Source organism: Oculina patagonica, chromosome 4 (genome assembly GCF_052425735.1).
Source record: "Oculina patagonica isolate OP01 chromosome 4, crgOcupat, whole genome shotgun sequence".
NCBI classification, from domain to species: Eukaryota; Metazoa; Cnidaria; class Anthozoa; order Scleractinia; family Oculinidae; genus Oculina; species Oculina patagonica.
This window is the reverse complement of record NC_135761.1, coordinates 3,113,828-3,137,374: the sequence shown is the minus strand read 5'-3', so window position 1 is coordinate 3,137,374 and position 23,547 is coordinate 3,113,828. Positions and strand designations below refer to the sequence as shown.

Below are 23,547 nucleotides of genomic sequence, written 5' to 3'. Positions count from 1 at the left end.
CAGGGCTGCCCATAGCACAACCGTGAACCTGCTTATATACACAGTTATTGTAGACAAAATAGTTATTGGAGAGAGTGAAATCCAATAAAGAAATGATGTCGTCAGTAGTTAGGCTTGTTCTAGATTGTAAAGTACTGTCATTGTTCAGCTTGTCGCGAATGTAATCACACGCTTTTACAACACATCCAAGTTTCTTTCTGATATCCTATCGCCGATTCAGAACCACAATGGCTATTCTGTCCTCAACTCTTCACAATTTGCCAAAGAAATAGCCAATATGGAAATTTCCGACGACGTGGTGTCGCTATTCACAGCTATCCCTGTCCACAAAGCGTGTGATTACATTCGCGACAAGCTGAACAATGACAGTACTTTACAATCTAGAACAAGCCTAACTACTGACGACATCATTTCTTTATTGGATTTCACTCTCTCCAATAACTATTTTGTCTACAATAACTGTGTATATAAGCAGGTTCACGGTTGTGCTATGGGCAGCCCTGTAAGCCCTATTGTCGCTAATCTTTGCATGGAGGTGGTAGAAGAATTAGCCATCCAGGGGCGTAGCCAGGCTTTTTGTATAGGGGGGTTCCAAATGTGAATTGTAATTGTGAAGGTAAAACTGAGCGCCGGAGGCGCTCCTCCTCTAGGGGGGTCCGGGGGCATGCTCCCCCGGGAAATTTTGAAATTTGCGGTCCCCAGAAATGGCATCTCCTTGATTCTAAGCATAAATTTTTAGCAATTTTAGCGTCAATTGAAGCTAGCATTTCTTAGAAGGGAAGCTCAAAATCCCGCGTACCAGGTAATTTTTCCGGCGTACCATTCACTCCCGGCGTACCGTCACTCACTAGTCAGCTAGTATATCAGCCAGAAGTAGGCGCCGTGGATGCTTCCGTGCAAAAATGTCGACTGTTGTACTAATATCAATTTGTCTGTTGTAATGTATGTTCATAAGAGCAAGTCCTGACTATCGCTCGCTGGTCATTGTAGCCCGCAGGTATGTCTTTAGTCTGCGCAATGTGCTGAACGATCGCTCACATTCTGCAGAAGTAATTGGCAACGTACACAAGATGCGCAGCAACTTGTGCACATTTGGATAAAAATCGCTGTCACATTCTGCCAAGGCCTGAACTGCACTGTTTGGTAGGTCTTGATCCGCACTACACGTACAACGCAGGCTTGTATACACGAAATTTTGTAATTGTAAACACAATTAAGGTGATACTTTATAGATTTCATTTTATTTTCTCAAAAATTTCATTTTTCTAATCTGGCGGAATTAAAGGGGGGTTCTAATAATATTTTTTCTCTTGAATTAGCTATTGCGATATCCCGAAGGGGGGGTTCCGGAACCCCTGGAACCCTCCCCTGGCTACGCCACTGCCATCAATACCTCTACAATTGCACCTAGGATTTGGAAAAGATATGTTGACGATAGCTTCGTCATCATTAAGAAAGACGCTGTCCCCTCCTCTCATGGCACTTTAAATTCCATTGACTCAAAAATCGCTTTTACTATTGAAGAAGAAAACAATGGCCAAATCTCTTTCTTGGACACCTTGGTTTCCAGGAAAAATGGTGTTATTGTCATCGACGTTTACCGAAAGCCGACACATACAGATAGATATCTGGATTATTCTTCTCATCCTGAAATAAAACATAAAGTCAGCACGGCCTCGACCCTCCTATTCCGTGCAGCCAACCTGCCTAGCACTTGTGAAGGTAAAGCACGCGAGACTAGTCACGTTACGGAAGCATTGAAAGCCAACGGCTACCCACCAACAGTTATTTCCAACATATTAAAAAAGAAGTCAGCCCCGACAACTCCTCCCCCAGAAGAATTAGTGTCCATGTTCTTCAATTGGGCCGATCCATCTGACACATCCCTGGGTTTCGCATGTCTTCCCTATATCCGCGGATTGACTGAACCTCTCACCAGGTTACTTCGTAAAAATGACATCCGTGTAGTAAGCAAACCAGCTAAAACCCTGCAACAAGAATTCCCTTCTCCTAAGTTCAGGCAGCCCCTGGATCTCCAATGTAATGTTGTTTACAAAATTCCGTGCGCTGACTGCTGTTGGAGTTACGTAGGAGAAACGGGCAGATGTTTTAAAACCCGAAGAAAGGAACATCAAAGAAATCTTAAAAATTATACGAGAGGCTCGAACGTTGCTAACCATGCTTGGCAAAATAATCACTCAATTGACTTTGATGGCGCTACCGTGATAGACAAAGGCAATTACCGTATTCGAAGAACACTATAGAATCTTGGCACACTGCCAAAACCGTCGGCGCAGACAATAATTCCAAACCGTTACCAAGACAATATTCTATCTTATTGTAATTCTTAATTTGTCTGTTTTTGTCCTTTTTTAGCTTTTTACACTTCTATTGTATTTTAGTTTTTAATCTTTTCACACCCTCCCTTGCATAAATTTCCTACCACGCGCTTTCTCTTTTTTACATTCGTCAAAGGCTATAGTAAAATAGCCGAAAGCTCATATTTTTCTTAACTTTTTAAACCAGAGAACGCTTTTTTACACTTTTAATATGTCTTATCCTGGTTACAGTTCAATTTTTAACGAGATACTTGTTGCTAAAAGCTTCTCGTGGAGGATACCTAAACTTTGAGCCAGGATCCGAGCCAGAATCTGAGCCAGGATTCGAGCTAGGATCCGAGCCAGGATTCGAGCTAGGATCCGAGCTAGGATCTGAGCAAGGATAATTAAGAATGGGACTAACTATTAAGCGCTCCGGTTAGCCTGAATTGCACTCCGGTTAGCCTAAATAGCGTTCGGTTAGCCTAACTAGCACTCTGGTTAGCCTAAATAGCGTTCGGTTAGCCTAACTAGCACTCTGGTTAGCCTAAATGGCGTTCGGTTAGCCCAACTAGCACTCTGGTTAGCCTAAATAGCACTACGGTTAGCCTACTTTAGCTTGGGTTGCTTGCGGTTAGCTTTATTTTATAATAAGGTTAGGATTTCTATCTGAAAAAAGGGTGGATCCTAGCTCTGATTCTAGCTCAGATCCTGGCTCGAATCCTGGCTCGGATCCTGGCTCGGATCCTGGCTCGGATCCTGGCTCGGATCCTGGCTCGAATCCTGGCTCGGATCCTGGCTCGGATCCTGGCTCGAATCCTGGCTCGGATCCTGGCTTTATCGTTAGTTTATCTCCTTCTCGTGCCTTGGTTTCCTCCGAGAACGATGCCTGCCTAAATACACAGTCACGAAGCAAAATTATTCACATTTCTTCTTTTTGTTACTGTAAATATTTAAGCTTGTGTATTTGTAATAAAATGAAGTAGAAGTATTTTCGTATTGTTTAAGTTTTGTTTTTATGCGGGGTTTTTTCGGTGATTTAAAGCATGCGAGAGCAGTTTTATTAGTTGAAGTTTTCGACTCGTTTCTGGAATAATTATTATGATTATTTACACCTGTGTAATCAAGTGCGAAGATATGAATTTTATTTTCGAGTGTTATAAAGAATTACGAATGAGCGCAGCGAATGAGAAAAATATTGTTTTAAAACGAGAAAAAAAATCAATATCTTCAAGCACCCGTGAAAGTAGAAACTTAATCACGAACTCGGTGGCTAGAATTTCTGTCCTTTGTTCTTCCGTTATAAAAAAAAACTCCTCAAATAGTACTTTTTTTAATCACATGAAGTTTTCTTCTTCGTGCTAGCATTTTCCTGCTCCTCTGTAAGCTCGTAGCCATTCTCAGACCGCTTTGCAAAATCAACCGTGCAAAAGCGGTAAATGATGTCATCGATATCCTTGCTAGTGACGATATGGGAAATAATTCATTTTATTATATAGAATGCAGTGCTTTAGCGGGTGGTAGCAAATCGAGAAAAATGGTATCCACACATGTGTGGATATCAATGGTATCCACACATGTGTTGATATCATTTTTGACCAATCATCTCGCAGTTTGCCACGTTTCATAGCTCAATGAGCCAAAGTTTATCGATATTAAGTTGAAACATCTTCGAATCTTCCTCGGCAATCTTCGGTTAGCTTCGGAAATCTTCGGAAATTTTCGGAAAATGTTCGGAAACATTCGTACGACCTTCAGACAACATTTTGAATATCTTCGGAAATCTTCGGAAAATCCTCGGAAATCCTCGGAAAATCGCCAAAAACATCGTAATTAGTTGGTCTATATAATAAACAGAATATTACATGGTTGCTTGGAGATATGAAATTTATCTTCTCGTGTTCAAAATATCCTCTATATAAGAAAGGGTCCCGGAAGCAGTTTTGTATAACAATACGCCCAGAGATAAAAGGCTTTGCCAAGTCTGTGATTGTAATAAAACCGAAGGTGAACTTCGTTTTCTCTTTTATTGTTCCAAATATGCAACAATAAGAAATAACTTTTACAAGAAAATACAGCCTATCATCTTAAATGTCAGCCGGCTACCAGTGCCTGACTTGATTTTAGAATTAATGAATTCTTCCGATTATTTTGTGACCATGCAATTTATTAAACATCATCTTGTTTTGATTCACGTTGCAAAATACTGTCAATGTAATTAATTTTTTTTATCTGTCCATTTTTTTCTATTATTATTTTATTTTATTTTTATTATTATTACTTAATAAGTTGTACACTTTTATAATACTCGAGTCTATATAATATACATTGTTTCAAACATTGTCAGTGAGCTAGGCGGATTACTCTGTTACAGTAGTGTAAGTTAAAAACCAGAGCAAGGAGAACTGATGTGGTTACCAGCATGATAGTGACATCTGCAGATCATTTTAAATCATTTCCTGAAACTGAGCTGCAGACAAACGGTCAAGCGGAACATTTTTGTACACAGAATCAACTTTCATATCGAACGTTACCTCAGAAGAAATGTTTGTGTGAAATTTGTTAGCTTTACATATTAACACTTGTTGTCGCTTCACCAGCTAGTAAGGTGAGGATTAACCAGACTGAAAAACTACTTAAGGCACTCTAAGAAGCAACTCGGAGGTTTCCTGAACCTCTCCCGCACATTACTAAAAATGGTTAAGATGTGCAGATGGGTTGGGCAGGCGCATCGCGTTGGTAAACAAACACGTCTATGAATGAAAAATCAAACAAACAAGAAAACAAGAATAAAAGGGAAGAAGCAAAGAAATAAAAACCGTACCTTAAGGTTGATATTTTTAGCGCTACTAATGTAAGCGATTTTTTCAAAGCAAGATTTAGCGACTATTTAATTTAGCGATTTTCCGAAAAATTTAAAAAGTTAGTGATATTGTGTAAAACAGTTTTTAATTAACATATAGCTAAGATGGAAATAAATGTTCAGTAAAAGAACAAACTCACTTGAAATTAAACGAACATTTGCATTGCCAAAAAGAACAAAGTTACCGGCATCTATTTTAAAACTATTTTTTCAGGTCGACTATGCTTAATTTTGTTTCCCTTTGGGGCGAAAGGGAGGGGGGGGGTACTTAAATATAACGCGTATTAAATTAAACCGAGACAAATTTTAGCGAGCACCAAATTTAGGGATTTTTGCCCCACTCGCTAAAATCGTTAAAATTAGTAGCCGCTAACAATAGTAACCTTAATGTACCACATACTTGTGATCGAAACTGTTGTTGATTCCAAGACCGTGGCAGTCACGGGCAAAGTAGTCAAACTTATCAACATCTATGCCAGTTCTTTTGTTGGCCACAATCTGTATGTAGGAAGAATATTTATTTATCAAATGAAATATTTTATTTGTATACTGTACTTAGCTTCTGTACTACCGTGATGTGTTGTACGTAGTTTATACCAATAAATTAATAAGTAAACAAACAAAAAAGTCTTGTAAGTAATGCAAGTAGCGCATTGCTAATAAACTATTGTATTGTGTGATGTAAGTATTGTATCTTAGTCGCGTAAGTATTCCACTGTAAGTATTAAGTACTGTGTATTGAGTATTGTATTGCAGTGTTAGCAATTGTGTTGCAATAAAAAAATAATACAAATAAAGAAGCCTCAACTGGGCCCCGTTATGGTATAAAGCATGTAGGAAGAGGCGAGCACGAAAGAAGACGGTCAAAGAAGTGTAGGGGAAAAAGTCATTTTTCTCCTTACTTCTTGAGTGCTCGTCGCTTCCAGCGTGCTTTATAACAGAACGAAGCACAATTTTAGCTTCTTTATTTGTTTTATAACGAAGAAACAATCAATTTCTTCTTTCTATCTGTATTTCAATGGGTACGTTCCATCTTATTTTCGAAGCGAACTTAACTGTCGTCAGCGGCACAGTGCTAAAGCACGCTAATTCGGACCAGTCAGGGCGATTGTAAGAGTGCTTCAAATGATTTAATTTGCTAACGAGACAAAAGCTGTCAGAACATCAAAACTGGAAGTTGGCCTTGCAATTCGAGTAATATCGGGCTGAATTGTGGCCCACCAGCTTTACGGCTCCCTTAACTTGCGTGGGTACGGGAAAAGCCCTTTGGATTTTAGATTTAACTTCTGCAGATAGATCTTCAAGCTGTTCAAAGCTATCAAAAAGTGAATCTTCCGATGTTGAATACATTCTGGCCTCTTTCTCTGCACTGTTTTTTTTTCTTCAATTTCGCCTGGAGGATTTTTTGTAGCTTCGTTGTGAGTCATAAAAGCTACTTTCTTTCCGTCAAATTTCCTTTGTCATTTCCAAATAAAGGCATAATAAGGAACACAATTACCAGAAAAAGAGTGATTTTGCTTCATAAACACTTTAACCAAGTATTTCCAAATTTCCCTATTAGGTTTAACTGAAAGGGAGATATTTTCTTTCAAGTAAATCGGGTATCGTGTACCTCATACAGGAAGCTCTTTTCTGCACGTCTGTCTGTACCTTGGGACTCCTGAAAGCAAAAAGTATAACAAATCGAAACTTTACACCACAAAATTCACACCGTGAAACTTTGGCTGAATACTTCATTTTTTAATGACAAGTAATACTGTTATGCCAATGGATGACATGTATTCCTTTCTAATTTATAGAATTTGTCTCCACAGCTCTTACAAAGGAATTCTAAAACAGTTGGTCTCTTAGTACTAAATGCTATCACTGACCTAGACTGTTCAAAGGCCTCAACTTTCTCGTGTTTTCCTTTGATCGTTAAACGCACAAAAAGAATCGCGGGAGAACTGGACACCACCACCCCGCCCGCCCTCGCGCGTTTCGCGCTCGCTTTACTCGCTGTTTCTCTCGCGCTCTTTTCTTTGCGTTGAAAAATAGAAGCTGTGACCAGCCTATCACTGACCATAGGTGAGAACATCAATACTTCTAACTTGTTTCAGCAAATACCTTTCCCTCAATAAGTGTCTCGATAAACTTCAAGTCTCGTTTATTCAAATTTTCGTCTTTGAAACTTGAGAATAAGCCATTCTTCTTTATCATGTGCTTAAACATGGCAATTGAAGCATCTTCATGCTGTATACAAAAAGAAAAACAAAAATTCTCTTAAAAATTTTAAATAAACAAAACGCACATTTTTTGTTACAACTTATTAATAATCTACTTTCTTATGTATAGATGAGCGTATTGGGGGATTTAATTTTTAAATTTCACAAAACATTTACGCTACTCAGTTTATGTGTATTCAAGCGCTACATAAGTGAACTTATAGGTCTTTTTATAATAAATCAATTCGATTGAACCATACAAAAATGGTAAAGTTGGCGAATAGATTTTTATTGTATTTTCGAGGTTCAGCGATAAATGTATCATTGCCATTTTTACACAGCATACGACAAGTCTACAGTCAATAATATCCTCCGATACAGTCCCTACACGAAACCCATATATCTTTATGATGCGAAAATCACTAAAATACGAACAACGGGTACTGTAAATTAACCGCACTTCATGAGATAGAGAAATTCGTATTAACTCCGTTTTAACTCCATTAACTCCATGCACGCAAAATATCAAAGCACGCATTTCATTTCTGTGGTTTTTACTTTATTTGTCTTACATACACACACTGTACAGTTCGAGATACACATTATTACAACTAAAATTGTAATTTTCATGTCAAAAAAATAGTTAACTTTGTAGACGCCTAAGTAGCCCTGTAGCCTTTTCTCTTTTTCTTTGTTTTCTAGAGTATTAAAAAAATTTTCTTGAATAAAATGAAACTATTCGAGTTTCGGTGCTATGTGGTATAAAATAGATAGATGATCGTTATTTAAAAACACGGTCAAATTCATCAGCTACAATATTAATACAACAATCTAATTATGAATATGATATACAAGAAACAGGGGAAATATAAAAATATATATACATATAAAAAGCTGCTTTCCACGAATGCCGTGCCCTAGAGTATTTGCTGAATTAGTTTTTTAAATTTCCCGAGGGACTCTGCTTGTCTTACGTTAATAGGAAGACTGTTCCACAAGATGGCGCCACTGTACGTAAAGCTGTTTTTGTAATAGTTAGTGCGCGGTAATGGAACGTTGAGTTTGTTTTCAGAGTCCCTTAGGTTGTACGCGGTTTCTCGTTTTTCAAATTTAGAGGATAGATAGTTTGGAGCCAACCCGTGCAGAGACCTGTAAACCAACGTGGCTCTTTGGATTTGCTGCTGGCGAGCTAGATTTTCCATCCTAGAATGTCAAATAAATCACCAGCGTGCGCGTCATAGTTTGAGAAGGTCAAAACACGGGCTGTTCTATTCTGTAGCTTTTGTAGCTTGTTTTGCAAAGTAATCCCACAGTTTCCCCAAACATCGAAATGCAGTTGTATAAAAGCTCTATATATTCGGTGTAAGGTTGCTTGAGGGACCAGGTGCCTTACTCGTTTTAAGGCCCCAATCCCAGAAGCAATTTTCTTTGTTAGTTTCTCGATGTGACTACTCCAATCAAGTCTGTCGTCGATGATCACTCCAAGTGATTTTGCAGACTTGACCTGGATAACTTGAAAATCGTTTATTGCAACTTTCGGGGAGCCTGTAAGATTACTAAGCCTCTGTCTAGATCCAATACGGATCATTCAGAGCCCTTTGAAATGACATCATACCTGTGACCTCTATAATAGGAAAATGAATAGAAATAGTCACTTTATTTCTACACGGGTAAAAAAACGGCCTTAAAATAAATTACTTATATAAACTACTTAAAAGAAAGACGAAAATCCTTATAGTTGAGCCTGTAATAAGGACACCTTGCAAATACGGACATTAAAGTATGGCCCTTGAGTTCAGTGTGCGTATTAGAGAGTTTACCTCCTTTAGTAAAGTACCCCAGATTTTCCCCGAATTGTGACAAATACACTGTAATTTACCTTCCATTTACGACGTGGTCTTGCTTCTGGGATAAACTGCGCATCAAACATATGGGAAAATGGCCCATGACCTTAAACAATAATCAAGATGAGCAATTCTTTAGCAAGTGGTAGGTGTTTGACAATTACAAGTATTGAATCTACTGAGCATCCATCTAAAATAGACGTCTCTGAATATAGGATCCAGGAGCTTTTCAAAAGTCGGTATCATCATCTTCACGCTCGATTATGAACTTACATCAAATAATAACATATTATGATGACCCCATAAAAACCGCCAGAAAGTTGAGGCACATTCAGGACTGTTCTGACAGACAAAAGAAAATATACGAATGCTAGGTTCCATCCAGTTGAATAGGCATTCAATTCCCATCACTGTCAGACAGACTCGATTCGATCCGATTCGTGCCGAAGAATTCCGTCCCTAAACTCTCGCCCCCTCCCTGTGGGCTTTATACAGTGTATTCTGTATCACATCTGTCGTATTCATTCCCATACAGGACTTTTATGCTAGTTTAGACTGACCCCACCTCCCCCCCCCCCCCTCCGTATGTACTTCGTGTTTGTTGTTGGTTTTTCCCTTGCCCTAAAGGTTTTCCTCCAGGTTGGTTTCTCTGTTTTTCCTCCCTTCAAAAAACCAACGCTTCCAAACTCCAATTTGTTTAATAGTACAGAATTGAAGTAACCGTTCCCCCGTTTAAATTGTCTGGATCTTAGTACAAGTGCAGTGTAGCTCAGCATTGACTTTCCTCTTTCCAGATCTATCTAAGAAATGATTAACATACCAAGATCATGGCACAGTCCAGCAATCTGTACACACAGAACATCTTCATCAGTAATCCCTAGGTTTGGTTGTCGTTTTTGCAACTTTTTTACCAGTTTCCCTGCCAGGTAGCTGGTTCTTTATGATGTAGATGGACATAAAGGAAACAAAATACCATTATTCCAGGAGTTTACTCTTGTAAAAAACTGGTTTTCAGGACTGGTACACTTATGCTTGCGTTATCCCACAAGCATAAGCGCAAGCACAGAAAAAGGGTTTAGAAAATCATTCCTGTTTGTGCTTGCGGTTATGTTTGCACTTGTCGCTCCAGTTTCAATTACGTTTATTGGGCTTATGTTTGCTAACTTTATACATGTAAACCAGGCATAAAGTCATAGATGGTGTCAAACGTGGTAAGAACGAAAAAACTAATCGGAAACATGAGTAGAATCGAATTGATCACTAATGTCTTACCAGTGACCGAACAAAGCCACGGTAAAATTTAACTGGTTCTCTCTGAAGGACAGGTGATCGTCAGCGATGACTGGACTTAATGACTGGCCCCAAGGGAAAACTTGATTTTTGTTTCCCTTCGACCCTATCCCAATGTTCCCCGAGACGAATTGAGGACAAAACTCAATGTTTCCCTTGGGGACAGTCATTAATATTTTTTTATACTCTCCAAATAAAAATAAACGCTCTGCTGTCTTTATAATTCACCATTACATTTTACTTTGGCTGAAAACGGCATGAATTTAAGGTGGCTGAACACAGTTTCCGCGCGCTCTCTGGATTCGAGTCCGAGCGCGCGCGCTCAAGGCTTTGAGACAAACAAAATTTAAATGTTGCGCGTGCGCAGTTGACCAAAAAGCTGCGAACGCGCGTTTTATTGTATTTCCAGAAAGACACGATTTCTAACGAACCAGTCATTAGAATATTAAGAAATTTTGCAAGGTAGTACTTTAGAAAGCAACAAAACTGTTGATAATAAAGAATCTGAAATTTAACAAAGGAAATTTTCAATATTCGAGGACATTACGATAAAACATAAAGCTGCGAAAAATATAAATTACCTCTGTTAAAACTTTACTACTTCAGTCTTAAAATCTCAGATTTTTTCCGAGTTTGATGTAAACAAACGATGAAAAAAATCTAACGACTGAATTTTCTGAAATCGAGTGGAATTAAACTTTTTTGGTTGATTTTTAATTAGCTGGGCTACCATGGTAATGCAACATGGTCTTAAGCGACACGTAAAAATTACAAATGCAGTAGCTGATTTTGTAACCTGCCAAATGTGAGCTCGTCAACTGCAACGGTTTGGGCGTGAGAGCAATATATAGGATACGTACTCCATAGATCGGAAAACCATTGTAATTGTTAACACTGCGCGATGCTTTGAGCTTTCGAATTTGCTTGAGACATATTTTTCTTTAAGTCGAATTAACTTTTGCGTGTACAAATAATTTTTGCATTTCAACTGTTGACTTCCATGTACGAATAAAAAAATAAATAATGGGATAGCTTTTGTCAACAACTTCGAATTGCTTCGCGTTCGAATTGCTTCGCCGCACGTCCTGATCACGTGCAAGTCCAAGGTCCAAACTGTTGTCCCTCTAGGGAGTAAGTCAGTTTTGTTCCCCCTAGGGAGCTACACAGTTTTAACGCACGTCACGTGATACGTTCTCGTCCAATAGAAAACTGCATTTCAGTTAGGGTATGATCTTATTTGTTCTAACTAAAAAGTTTTTTCCAACTGGCAAATTCGTATGTGTAAACCTCGCGGGACGGTTGTCAGTGTTTTACATCGGTTCAAATAGACGTTTCCTTGTACGGTCTTTGTATATGCGATCGTGTTTTCTGTTGTTTTACACCAAAGAACTGCTCTTATGTTTCTTTTATACAAGTTATACATTGTACAAGTAGACGGCACCGTGTTCAATCACATGCAGTCTTGAAATTTTCTTTATACCGTTAGAACAATGGCCTATTGACGAAATGTTTGCTCATGGTTCCTTTTTCAGCGGTCGAGCGTTGGTGACCGCTGATGATTGCTTGTTTGGGTCAGTATAATCACTGAGTTTCAGGACAGTGATCTAGTGACCCTAGAAATCGTCAGGAAAACAGCCTATGGAATAGATCTGTCTTATCTAATTTCTTAATTCCCTACAAAAATTGTACTCTCAAAACAACTCATGCGTTGAAATGTTAGCTTTTAAGCTACAAAATTTGTACAATCATGCCCGGTAACATCAACTTCAAAGTAAGCGCAACAACTAACAATTCATTAACAAAAAGAATAACAAATTTCCAACGAAACTTATCAATCCCTAAGTTTCTTCAAACGACGCTTGGTTCTGGACACTCTTTCTCAGATAACAGGTGAATTTATGCCTGTTAATAAAGCTGATTCTAAATCCTCTTCAGGTTAGATTTAACTTTGTCACTGTCTTGTCACACTGCACGAAAAAACGGATTTACAGTACCAACGATACAAAGTAGTTAAGCAAGCATTTGCTGATACAAAATGAAGCTCTGCTACCACAAATGATGTCATCCAAATGTTTTTTTCTTTTTATTATAATATTTTCATCGGGCATTGTGGCATATTTTGCTGGCTAAAATGGAGAATTAAGCCGTAGACCAATCAGAAACAAGGAAATTGCGAAGCCAGCCAATCAGGATTGAAACAATTCGACTGTTCGCGCTCTTGCTGGCTGGCAGCACTTATTATATTTTATAACATTTTTAATATATTTTAACAATTTTAATTTTACAACACGAACCCATCAGCTCTGCTGTAATTTTTTATCGTGTTTATATAAATGCAACTTCTTCTACTACTATGAGCGAATAGTCGACTCTGCAGCACCTCGTTGACAATTCGCTCACAGAGACCTCGGGCTTATAGTCTAATTGTTAAATGGATAGTGGAGAAAAGGCCAATGAAAACGCCTGTACTATCGTGTGTTTTATATAATTATCCTTACGAACTATGACCTACAATAGTGTATACAGTTTCAACCCTTTCTCGACGAAAGTTGAAACATTTCACAACTGGACACCTCCCAAAAGTGGGCATTCGAAACAGTGATCGTTTACGTTAAATGTGCTTAATCTTAGTATAAGTATAACTTGGCGTACACAAAAAACTTACCCAATGCAGTGTTCAAATCTGTTGTGTGATGCACTCGGATAAACAAAATAACATCCTCCTGTTTAGTATAAGGAAACATATGTAATTAAGTAAGTAAAAATTTTGTTACCGTGTCTATGTATTTAGCCCTTGTGGGCTAATTGGGGACACCAATGAAAAATACTTAAAAACTATGAATACTTAAAAATGTTTCAACACGAGGCCATGTTTACACTAGAGACAACTGTTTCGGATTCGTAATTGTCTCATGATCAGATTCGCGAAAACTAAACATTCATGATTCCGAAAAGTTTACGCTCGTTCGCTTATTCCTATCCAGGAAACCTATGCTGTACGTATCGCGTGGTTGCAAAGACAGTACTTATACGCATGTTCTAATCCAATCTATTGGCAGTCATTTTCTATTTATACTATAAGTACCCGCAAAGCTCGGCAGATTCCCTTGCGTTCAGGTTTAGCAGAAGAAAGCTGCTTTTTTCTGTACACTGTAAAACATGGTATTTGCTAACATTAAATAGCCATTCAATTGCGTGGCCGCCATAGGACTGTCTCAGCTTATTGTCAAAAGCGAAAGCAATCTTCTGGAGGGTGCCAACTTGTATGCCAACGCATGCTTAAAGACTTCAACCTGCTATGCGTTATGTGCAATGTGTTATTTATTCTTTTCTTCTTTTTTTTTTATTGAAACAAAACAAACATCTACAATACTCACATTAACTACTTACTTACAGCAGTTTGATTTTAATTACATAGTTACATTAATTGTTAATAAATATTATTGATTAATAAAGAAAAAAATAAGCTACTGACATACATAAATGTACAAAATTCAGAGACAGCTATACACAAAGTAACCACAGCTTTGAAAAAGATGGGTCTAATATCGAGTTCCTTATATGGGTTTACAATATTGAAAGTTATGAGTTCAGATCAATTTGCTGATATGTAAGCTTGCGTTAAGCAGTTGTCAGGGCAATCAAAGGTTTCCATTTATTTATAAAGTCCTTACTGGAGAGTGTTTGTTTCTCCAAACGTGCATGGTGGTATATAATCTTAATAACGGCTGAAAGCTGTGGCAACGTCTGCTGCAATTTGCAAGTGTATAAATAATATCGTGCAATTAAGGAACACAAGTCAAGCAAAATGGAGCAGGATTCTGTGTTAAATCCTAGTGCAAGAAGTTGATTGATCTCTTCATTTTTGTTTAGTAATCCGCGAGAAATAAACCAGGCATTCAAAGCTCGCCAGATATTCTGTGATATAGGGCAGCTCCAAAAAAGATGGTAAAGCGTTTCTTTATCTGACTTGCAAAAGCTGCAGAGGTCATCTTCCGTTATCCTAATCTGTTTTAAGAAAGCGTTTGTTGCTATTCTTCGGTGATTGAATTTAAATTGGAAGTTTCTAAGTTTTGAGCTTTGGGTACAAGAGAAAGGCTTGATATAAATCTTTTGCCAGGTACTGGAGTCTATTTCTCTTAAACTACAGTCTGTAGTCCACTTGGCTTGACTTTTATCTGGTTTAGTTTGTACTGTAGCCACCAAGGTTTTGTAAACTGTTCTACTAACTTTATTACAAGTTGCAATTTTTTCATACCATTCGCTTTCTATGTCCTGGTCATCAATAGGCTGTTGCTGATTAATACCTTTTCGAATTTTACTCAATGCTGTTGTTATACCATAGTACTCAATAAAGGATGTTTTAATATTGTATAGTGCTAGAAAGTCTGTGTATCCTAAAAACAGGTTGTTTTCTGTGATCTGCTTTACTTTGTTAATACCTTTATGAATCCAGGATTTGTAATTAACCGGTTTGTTTCCTACTCGTATCAAAGAATTGTTCCACAAATCCATGTTGAGGAAGTCATTAAACGACGAAGGACTGTTCTTAAAACTGATATCTGACCAAATTTCAAGAAGTTCTCTTAAAAACATATCTTGTATATTCATTTCTCGTATATCCTTTTTATCTAGATTACATTTAAAGGCATTGTGTATACCTAGCTTACGAAATGTGGAACAGAAAAGTTTTTTCCATTTACCATTGTTACTCAAGTCTAGATATTTCTTTATCCACGTTACCTTTAATGATTGGTTAAAGGTCACAATGTCTATCATTCTGGCACCTCCTTCTTTGTAGTCATTTATCATTATTGAGCGTTTAATCTTGTCGCCTTTACCGTCCCATAGAAATTTATAGAACAAAGTGTTGATATCTTTCAAGGCACTATGGTGTGTTGGAAGAGGCGTCAAAATATAAACAAGTTGAGATACTAAGAACGTTTTGATGATTGTTATTCTTCCGAACATAGTTAGGCGCCGCGCTGTCCAGTTTTCAGTAATGTTCCTTATTTTCTCCATTTTTTCTTTATAGTTTAACGCTAAGGATTTTGTACTGTTTATAGTGAACCACACACCCAAAGCTTTAACTGAATCTTTGGCCCATTTTAGATTTCTTTCAGGAAACAGAACTTGTTCGTTGTTGCTTAAAGCTCCGATCCAGAGAGCTTCAGTTTTTTCGCTATTCATCTTTAAACCAGAAATATTATAGAAAGCGTCTAGCATAAGCAACGAGGCCTCTAAGGATTTTTTGGTACCGTTTAGTATCAGAGTAGTGTCATCTGCGTATTGACTTATTTTCACCTCTGTATCTTCTACTAAAATTCCTTTTATGTCTTTGTTGTTTCGCATAGCATTGGCAAGTATCTCGGCACAGAGAATAAAAATATATGGAGAGAGAGGACATCCTTGCCTAACCCCTCTACCCAGACTAAAGAATTCCGATGCCCAACCATTGTTCAGTACATTACTTTGAATGTCTTTGTAGAAAAGTTCGATCCATTTTATTAAAGATGGGCCAAAATTATAAAATTGAAAGGTCCTCTTAACAAAGGACCACTCTAAGGTATCAAATGCTTTTTCAAAGTCTACGAATAAGAGGGTCTAACATAGGTTTGGCGGGATGCGGGATGGGCCTGTTTTCGCTGGCGGGATGCGGGATGAAAGGAAATTTAAAGGCGGGATGCGGGATTGTAAGCAGTTGGCGGGAGGCGGGAAGTTGGCTATTTTCGTGGCGAGACGCGGGAATTCTTGTCTTTTTCGGGCGGGAAACAGGATGCTATAGGTCGCTATACAGTCTACTTTTTCGTCATTATCAGCGTGCGTGTGAATTTTTGATCCTTATCAGCAAAATCAATTTGCGGTCCGACCACCGTCTAATTTTTAATAATTAAGACCTGTCACAAACATGTCAATTTTTTCTATAAAATCCATTAAAATCACGTTTCCAGCAGATGTTGACGATAAACGATAAAAGAAGACTCCGGGGGGCTTCATTGTTCATTGTTCTAAATGAATGGCTTCTATTGTCTTTAAGGACGTTCGCGCGAAAATCTTCCAACATTGCAATTTTTCTTAAAATTTCACCAGAGCTAGTTTATTAGTTACTTTTATCAGAAATGTAAAAAAAAGTGGGGGTCACCGACTTCGTTTCCGAAAAACGATAACCGAAAGAGGGCGCGTATTTGGATAAATTTCACTTCGTCACTCGATATGACCTTAGCGGCTTCGGGCGACAAAATATTTTAAATTAATTGATGTAGGCTAACTTTCTTTGCCTGGGATGCTAGTCCATCGCAGGGTTACCCCCAGCATTATTTCGCTGGTACCCATTTATACACCTGGGTGGAGTGATGCACTATGAGAGTTAAGTGTCATGCCCAAGAACACAACACAGTGACCCTGGCCAGGGCTTGAACCCGGACTGCTCGATTTAGAGTCCAGCGCACTAACCATATTAGGCAACTGCAAGCTTCTTGCTGTCAAAAATCAAAATGGCGAAGTGGATCGTCATAGCCTAGTTGCATTCCCTCCAAGTTAAATGGAAATACAGCATGACAGGAAGGACAGCTACTACAACAACAGGTCATCAGCCAGAGAAAAAGAAATAACATCGATACTTCAGAGAAACGACAGAGCATCATTAAAGATCAACGAATGAACGCCAACTCAGAGTAAAGTAGGTAAACCATAGATTTACCAAAGTAAACTAGCTACTCCTGTCTATCGTAATCATTGACCAAGGCAACTGTAAAGATCTACTGTAATACGATAACTTGGGAACAGTCGGGGAAAAACATTTTAATGCGGCGGGATCGGGATGACGCGTCCGAAGCGAGCGGGATGGCGGGAAAGAGGAAAAAATGGTGGCGGGAAGCGGGAATTGCAAACCCTATGTTAGACCCTCGAATAACAAAAGACCCGGTATTTGTTCTGTTTCTGTGTATCTTATGATACCTTCTATCAGCCGAATGTTTTCGTTTATTGACCTCTCTTTAAGAAATCCTGTTTGGTCATAGCTAATTACTTTCGGTAAAGCAGTTTTAAGTCTGTTCGCAATAGCCTGTGTTTAAGAGAGTTAAAGGCCTCCAATTTTTTAATTTACTCAGTATACTGTTTTTCTTAGGAATGAGTTTAATTGTTCCTCTTCTTTGTGAAATTGAAAGTTTTCCACAGCTATAAGAACGGTTAATTGCTTTGATAAAGGCAGTTGATATATCTTTCCAAAACACTTTATAGAATTCGGATGGTAGGCCGTCGTTCCCAGGAGATTTGTCATTTTTCATTTTCTGCAACGCCTCCAGGCATTCTTTTTCAGTGAGTAGTCTTTCGTAGGAGTGTGACTCTTTAGCAGTTAGTTTATTCTGGTGGCCTGTAGAGGGAAAAAATAATTCGCCCTGATTTTGGTCGATTCCTGGATTAGTTGATGTATATAGAGTTTGATAAAAGCGCTTGCACTCCTTAAGTATGTCTTCGTCTTTTGTAAGCGTCTCTTCTGATGTTTCAAGCTGTCCAATATTGTTTTGTTTGTAATGTCGCTTCTCTAGGTTCAAAAAAATTTATTGTTTTTTCGCCTTCATTATACCATCTTGCCTTGCTTCTTATAATAGTTCCTTTTGTTTTGTATTCATTAATGATTTCAAACTGGCGCTTTTTATTGTCAAGAGACTCACTTGCTTTGCTTTTTTCGTGCGACGAGGTGTTTTCGCTTTCCAAAACTTTCGTTAATTGAGTAATCTCATTTTCTAGTTTGGCTTCCTGGTTCTTCAAAAGTGTATTCTTTCTCTTGGCATATCTTATAGAGCTTTCTCGCACTTTCAACTTGATCATTTCCCAAAAAAGCGAGTCATCAACATTGTTATCATTCTCGTATTCTTTTTGTACCGCTGCGATGGTTGATTTTATTCATTCAATCTATTCAATTTCGCTTAACAAAGACGTGTTAAGTTTCCAGTAACCTGGTCCCCTTGGATTGACATGTAAATTTATTGAAAGAGTGATCAGAGAATGATCTGTTTTGTATCCTGGTTTGATGTCAGTGTTTTTGACATATGTACTCAAACCTTGGTTAATCAAAAAATAATCCAATCTGCAATGTATTTCGGGATTTTTTTGTCTCCATGTAAATCTGTTATCGTCAGGATGCATATCTCTCCATATATCGGTCAAGTCTAGGTTAAGTGCGGCTTCGCTTAATCTTTGTGCGGCTTTTCTATGGGTTTTGGGATTGCCCCCTTTCTTATCCTTTTTTAAATCCTGAACCAAATTGAAGTCTCCGCCAAAAATAATGTCATCGCAAGTAAAAACCAATAAGAGATCGATAACTTTTTGTATAAAATCAGGATCATCCTTGTTCGGAGCATAAATGTTAATCAGCGTTAAGATTTTTTCGTTTGTTTTTATGTCAACTATGGCGAATCTTCCATCTGGATCGGAGCGTTGTTTGAGAATTTGAAAAGAGAAGTTATTGTTAAATAGAATGCAGACTCCTGCTTTGGAGCTGGTGCAGTTGCTAAATATTGCGTTATAGCCCCATTCATTTGCCCATAGTTTCGAGGTTTGTTCAGTTGAGTGCACTTCTTGAAGAAAATAAACAGAATATTTTTTGTTACGTAGCCATCTAAAGGTTTCACGACGTTTAGTGTCATCTACTAAGCCTCTTACATTCAGCGAGCATATTGTAAACTCAGTCATATCACAGTAATGTAGAAAAAAAACTGTGTGTACAAACCCATTACTATAATACTGTGATAATAGGCCCAACAAGATTGGATATTATCATAATTGCTGTCTAACACACAGAAACAACTAAGTAAACAAAAATAACAATAAAAGTTTAACAGCTGGGAAATTTCTACAAGTGTAATGCGGTAGCTTGACCCACTACTGTTCTAAGGTTGAATATATGCCGTTAAAGCATCTTACCGGAATGTCACAACATCTCACTCTTCGCATTCTTCATCATCAGCTTCAGGAGCATTAAATTCTTCAGGGATATTTTCCTTTGTGTACTTTTGATTGTCCACATAGAGTGTGCGGCCCACCACTTTCGCACTTTTTCCAATACCTCTTGCTTTGAACATGGCTTTAATTAAAGCTCTGCGTTCTTCTTGAATGGCTTTTGCATAATCAGCAGTAATGTAAGCATCCGGAAACCTTTCACTTTGTTGGAGCTTCTTTTTCTTTTGGAAAACTGCATCACGATCTTCCCTACAGACAAATCTTACTATAATCGGCCGCGGTCGGCTTCCATTTCTTCTCTTACCAATCCTGTGTACGGCGTGAAAGGCCATTTTGGACGTGTCAACGTTCATTTCATTGTTTAAAATGTCGAGAATTACTTTCTTTGTTGTGATTGTTGAGGTGTTCTCGTTTTGTGCTTCAGGGATGTTATTAAATTTCAGATTTTCCCTTCTTGAGTAGTTTTCTAGCTCAATATTTCTCTCTTTTTCTTGCTGCAGTTGTTTGCATGTTTCCAAGAGCTTAGTATTTGTCGCATGTAGTTCTACTTGGAGCTTATCAATCTCTTCCAGTTGAAGTGCTTTGGCGGCGCTTATATCTTCCTTCATGTCGTCGATGGTGGACCAGGCTTCTTGTACGCTCTTTTCGACTTCACTCGTTATTCTTTTAACTTCTTCCAGCTCTTGTTTAATGTCCAGTCTTAAGCAGCTGATTTCCTCATGGAGTTTGCTGAAATTTTCTCTGTTCTCTTTGACTAGGTTTTGCAACAGAAGTTTTAGATTTGCCGCGTCCTCTGAATCTGACATCGTTCTTGGTTTCTTGGTGTCAATAGCTGCTTCCGTTGAACTCGAGCTAGAGTTTCTTTCGCCTCGTTTGTTTTTGGACATTCCAAGCTTCACTTTTAGTTTTTTTCTAGGTTTTAAACGGCGAAAGGCCGATTAGAAAGGGTCAGTTCCGCGTTAGAAGCTTAGCTTCTCGAAAAGCGTGCGTCCGCCATAGCGTCCGGCTCAGTCCTCCCCTATTTATGACTTTACTACTTTCCCTATTTATTCCTTGGTATCTATCGTATCTATTATTTCTATCAGCAGGACGGCTGCAAACTTTTTGCAGGGAAACTCTTAAAAATCGTTGTACCTACCCAGTTGTTTGATATTTCTGAGTCTCTGAAACTGAGGAGTGTCTATGATCTTTACTAACAGAGGATGCAGTTCAATGTGGCCATGGACACTGTCATTAAACACCTAAAGAAAACAAAGGAAGCAACATCGAATTCTTTTAAACCACGATATAGACATTGTATACGAATTCTAGCAATTTTTAAAAATTCAAATTCCTTCTTTAAAGCTCACGCTTGAGAAATAGTAGCCTGAAAAACTGTATTCTAGCTAACGGTTTTGGCTTTTTCTATTTACCTTAGTCTGATAATTACCTTCTATTTTTGATTTTTAAACCTCCATAACAACTGACCTGACAATTGGTATTATAGCTAATTTTGTCATGTTCTTTCATCTCTGCGAAGGGTGTGGAGTGTGTGTGTGGGGTGAGGGGGGGGGGGGGGGATTGGCTAAATGCGAGCCTATCGGCCGGGGACTATTTTTGCGAGCAGCAAGCCTATAGGAAAGAGCCGATCGAGTTTACGTAGTACCGGTATCAGTAAGCGTGGTATAAAAACGATCCAATGCAACGCCGATCAGAGCACTGTCACGAAATATCAGGGTAATAAAGTTAACAACGCGCAGAGCTTGGATATAAAAGGTAAAAGAAAAGAGTGAGTGCGATAATACAGTGGCTCGCAATAAGAGGCTCGCATCTAGCAAAAAAAGGCTCCAGCTGGCATGCTTGCACATTGGTCAAGCTCCCATTTCCGGTTATCGTTCTTTTTATTTTTATTTATTTTTTTGAATGAATAAATCACGTGACCAATTGACGAATACACATACAAATTAATATGCTCGAAATAATAAAATAAAAATTTATGTATAGTAGTTTTGCATTTTTAAGTAAAAAGAAACTCATTTGTTATAAAACTTGCTAGACGAAGCCAAGATGGCGGCGTCTACTGTATGTTAATGCAGAGTGTGTCCTATCTGATCTAAACTATTTTCTTAGATTGCTGTACAAACCTTAAAACTTTCTCCCAAAGAACTGCCATCACCTTCAAAGGAAAAACGAGCAATACTTAAACTATTAAGGATAACTGCCCTACAAAGAACGACTGAATTTTAACGAGTATTTTTGTGAAAAACCACTTGATTAATTATCTTTTCAAGTAAGCTGTTAATGGCATGCATTCAATTAACAGTTAAACTACGAGCTAGCTCGTAATTTTTGCGGGCGAATTGTCAAACAGCCGACCGGCCGAGCTGACTTCCGCTCATTCGAAACGAGAGTGAGAAGTCTAATTTTAATAAGAATTAAAATAAGTATAATTTTTGTATTCGATCTCACGACAATTATTTTTTGTACAATGTTCCCGACATTAATTAATAGGGATGCTGTCTGATAAATCCTAAATATACTAAGACAAGAAAAACACGGGCACGAGAGTTTCCAGTGAACAGCAGAGGTTATTTACTTCCTATTCGAAGAATAATTGCTAAATTAAATGCATGCACATGTGAACAGCGAGCAGAGGATATGAAGACTAAAAATGATTGTGACACTGATATTAAAAGAAATGTTGAAAAAAAGCTTTTATTTTGTCTCGAACTGAAGAATACAGCCAATCAGGAGCATAGAAAGCCGTTGCATATTCCGTTCATCACGGCCGTCACGTTTTCCCGCCGAAAGCCTGGCCGGCAGCGCGCATCATTTTTTTAATTCAAACTTAGTTTACATTTTGCGAGAAAATGTTTAAATATGAACGAGGAACCAAATTATTTTCTCGAATTTGACTTTTTATAAATCTTCGGAAAACCTGATACTAGAGACGGAAAACTTTATGCAGACGTCGAGTAATTTACCAAACAGCGACCTAAACCCTATGCATGATAACGTCATATGCTCAAAATTCACCACCAAGCCTCGTTTACGCGAATTATTATCAACCCTCTGTCACCTTCATGCAGTTTTCACGTGGGTGTTCTTTTCATCTTTGCTGCTTAGGGAATTCGTTCATGATAAAATTTGCAAATTTGCACTTCGAAAGCGAGGCTTGGTGGTGAAAGTAACCAGTCTGACGTAAACATGCATAAGGGCTATTGTTAACTTTTACTATTGTTTTGGTCGCTTGTTCTGCTGTCATGCACATCATTGAAGAGACAAAAGAGATATGTTTCCTTTTCTGTATGTATTACGAGCTTGTGAATGGACGTCTGAATGATTCAGAGCGATTGGAACAGCGCGCGCGGCCCAAGATAAATGTGTGGAAGTATTTTTCGCCCGACTTTTTACAGCGTTTTATCGAATAACTACGCAGAGGATAATCAGCTTGACCGACATAATTAAGCAGCCTTGAGCAGTTTGAGAGGCGCTTGATGTATAAAATATCATGTTTGACTTTGCAGCCGCCGGCACAATGGGATGTAAAAAAATACGCCAGTTATTCGAGTACATTCAAGATCATTCAAGTGGCGTATGACGGTAAATTTTAATTAAGCTGCCTCAAATTGTCAGTACTGTCTAAATAGTACTTTGTGAAGCTTTCACCTGCATGAAACTATTGATGCCTAGCAGAAGGCCGGGGCTGGAGGACAGCAGTCATTTACACGTATACATTTCGTTGCTCGCTAAATCCGAAAGAAGAGACAATTTATTCGACCTGTAAAAAATATATAAGCAAACGGTTTTCTTATTTAGATTTTTTTATGCTTCGACCTTCTAAAAATGGAACAACGAATAAGGGCCGGCATATGGAATCCGCCAGGACTTCGAGTAGTTATTGGACAAAATTATGTACCAACATTATTTACACTTCATTGCAAGCTTTTATGATACTGCTTCAAATATCTTATCAAAAGAAATCTTTTCTAACAACACCAAACATCGAAACCCAATTTCGAAGTTCCACTAAATTCCACTGAATCGCTTAAAAGACGTGAGCTTTTGCCTATAGCTTGTGAACTTTG

At 38.2% G+C, this 23,547-nt stretch overlaps 1 protein-coding gene across 2 annotated transcripts in view; it reads right to left on the bottom strand.

The window, feature by feature from the left end:
• The window catches only part of LOC144651224 (deoxynucleoside triphosphate triphosphohydrolase SAMHD1-like), a 53,257-nt gene that overhangs the window by 22,901 nt on the left and 6,809 nt on the right, over positions 1 to 23,547 (bottom strand). For both annotated transcript variants that reach the window (XM_078511137.1, XM_078511138.1), the window contains exons 2-9: positions 21,604 to 21,635; positions 20,619 to 20,721; positions 13,185 to 13,242; positions 10,050 to 10,165; positions 9,265 to 9,335; positions 7,288 to 7,413; positions 6,794 to 6,841; positions 5,582 to 5,679 (exon numbers count right to left, since the gene is read on the bottom strand). In XM_078511137.1, the coding sequence (XP_078367263.1) occupies positions 5,582 to 5,679; positions 6,794 to 6,841; positions 7,288 to 7,413; positions 9,265 to 9,335; positions 10,050 to 10,165; positions 13,185 to 13,242; positions 20,619 to 20,721; positions 21,604 to 21,635 (652 nt within the window). The remainder of the gene's footprint in view (positions 1 to 5,581; positions 5,680 to 6,793; positions 6,842 to 7,287; positions 7,414 to 9,264; positions 9,336 to 10,049; positions 10,166 to 13,184; positions 13,243 to 20,618; positions 20,722 to 21,603; positions 21,636 to 23,547) is intronic.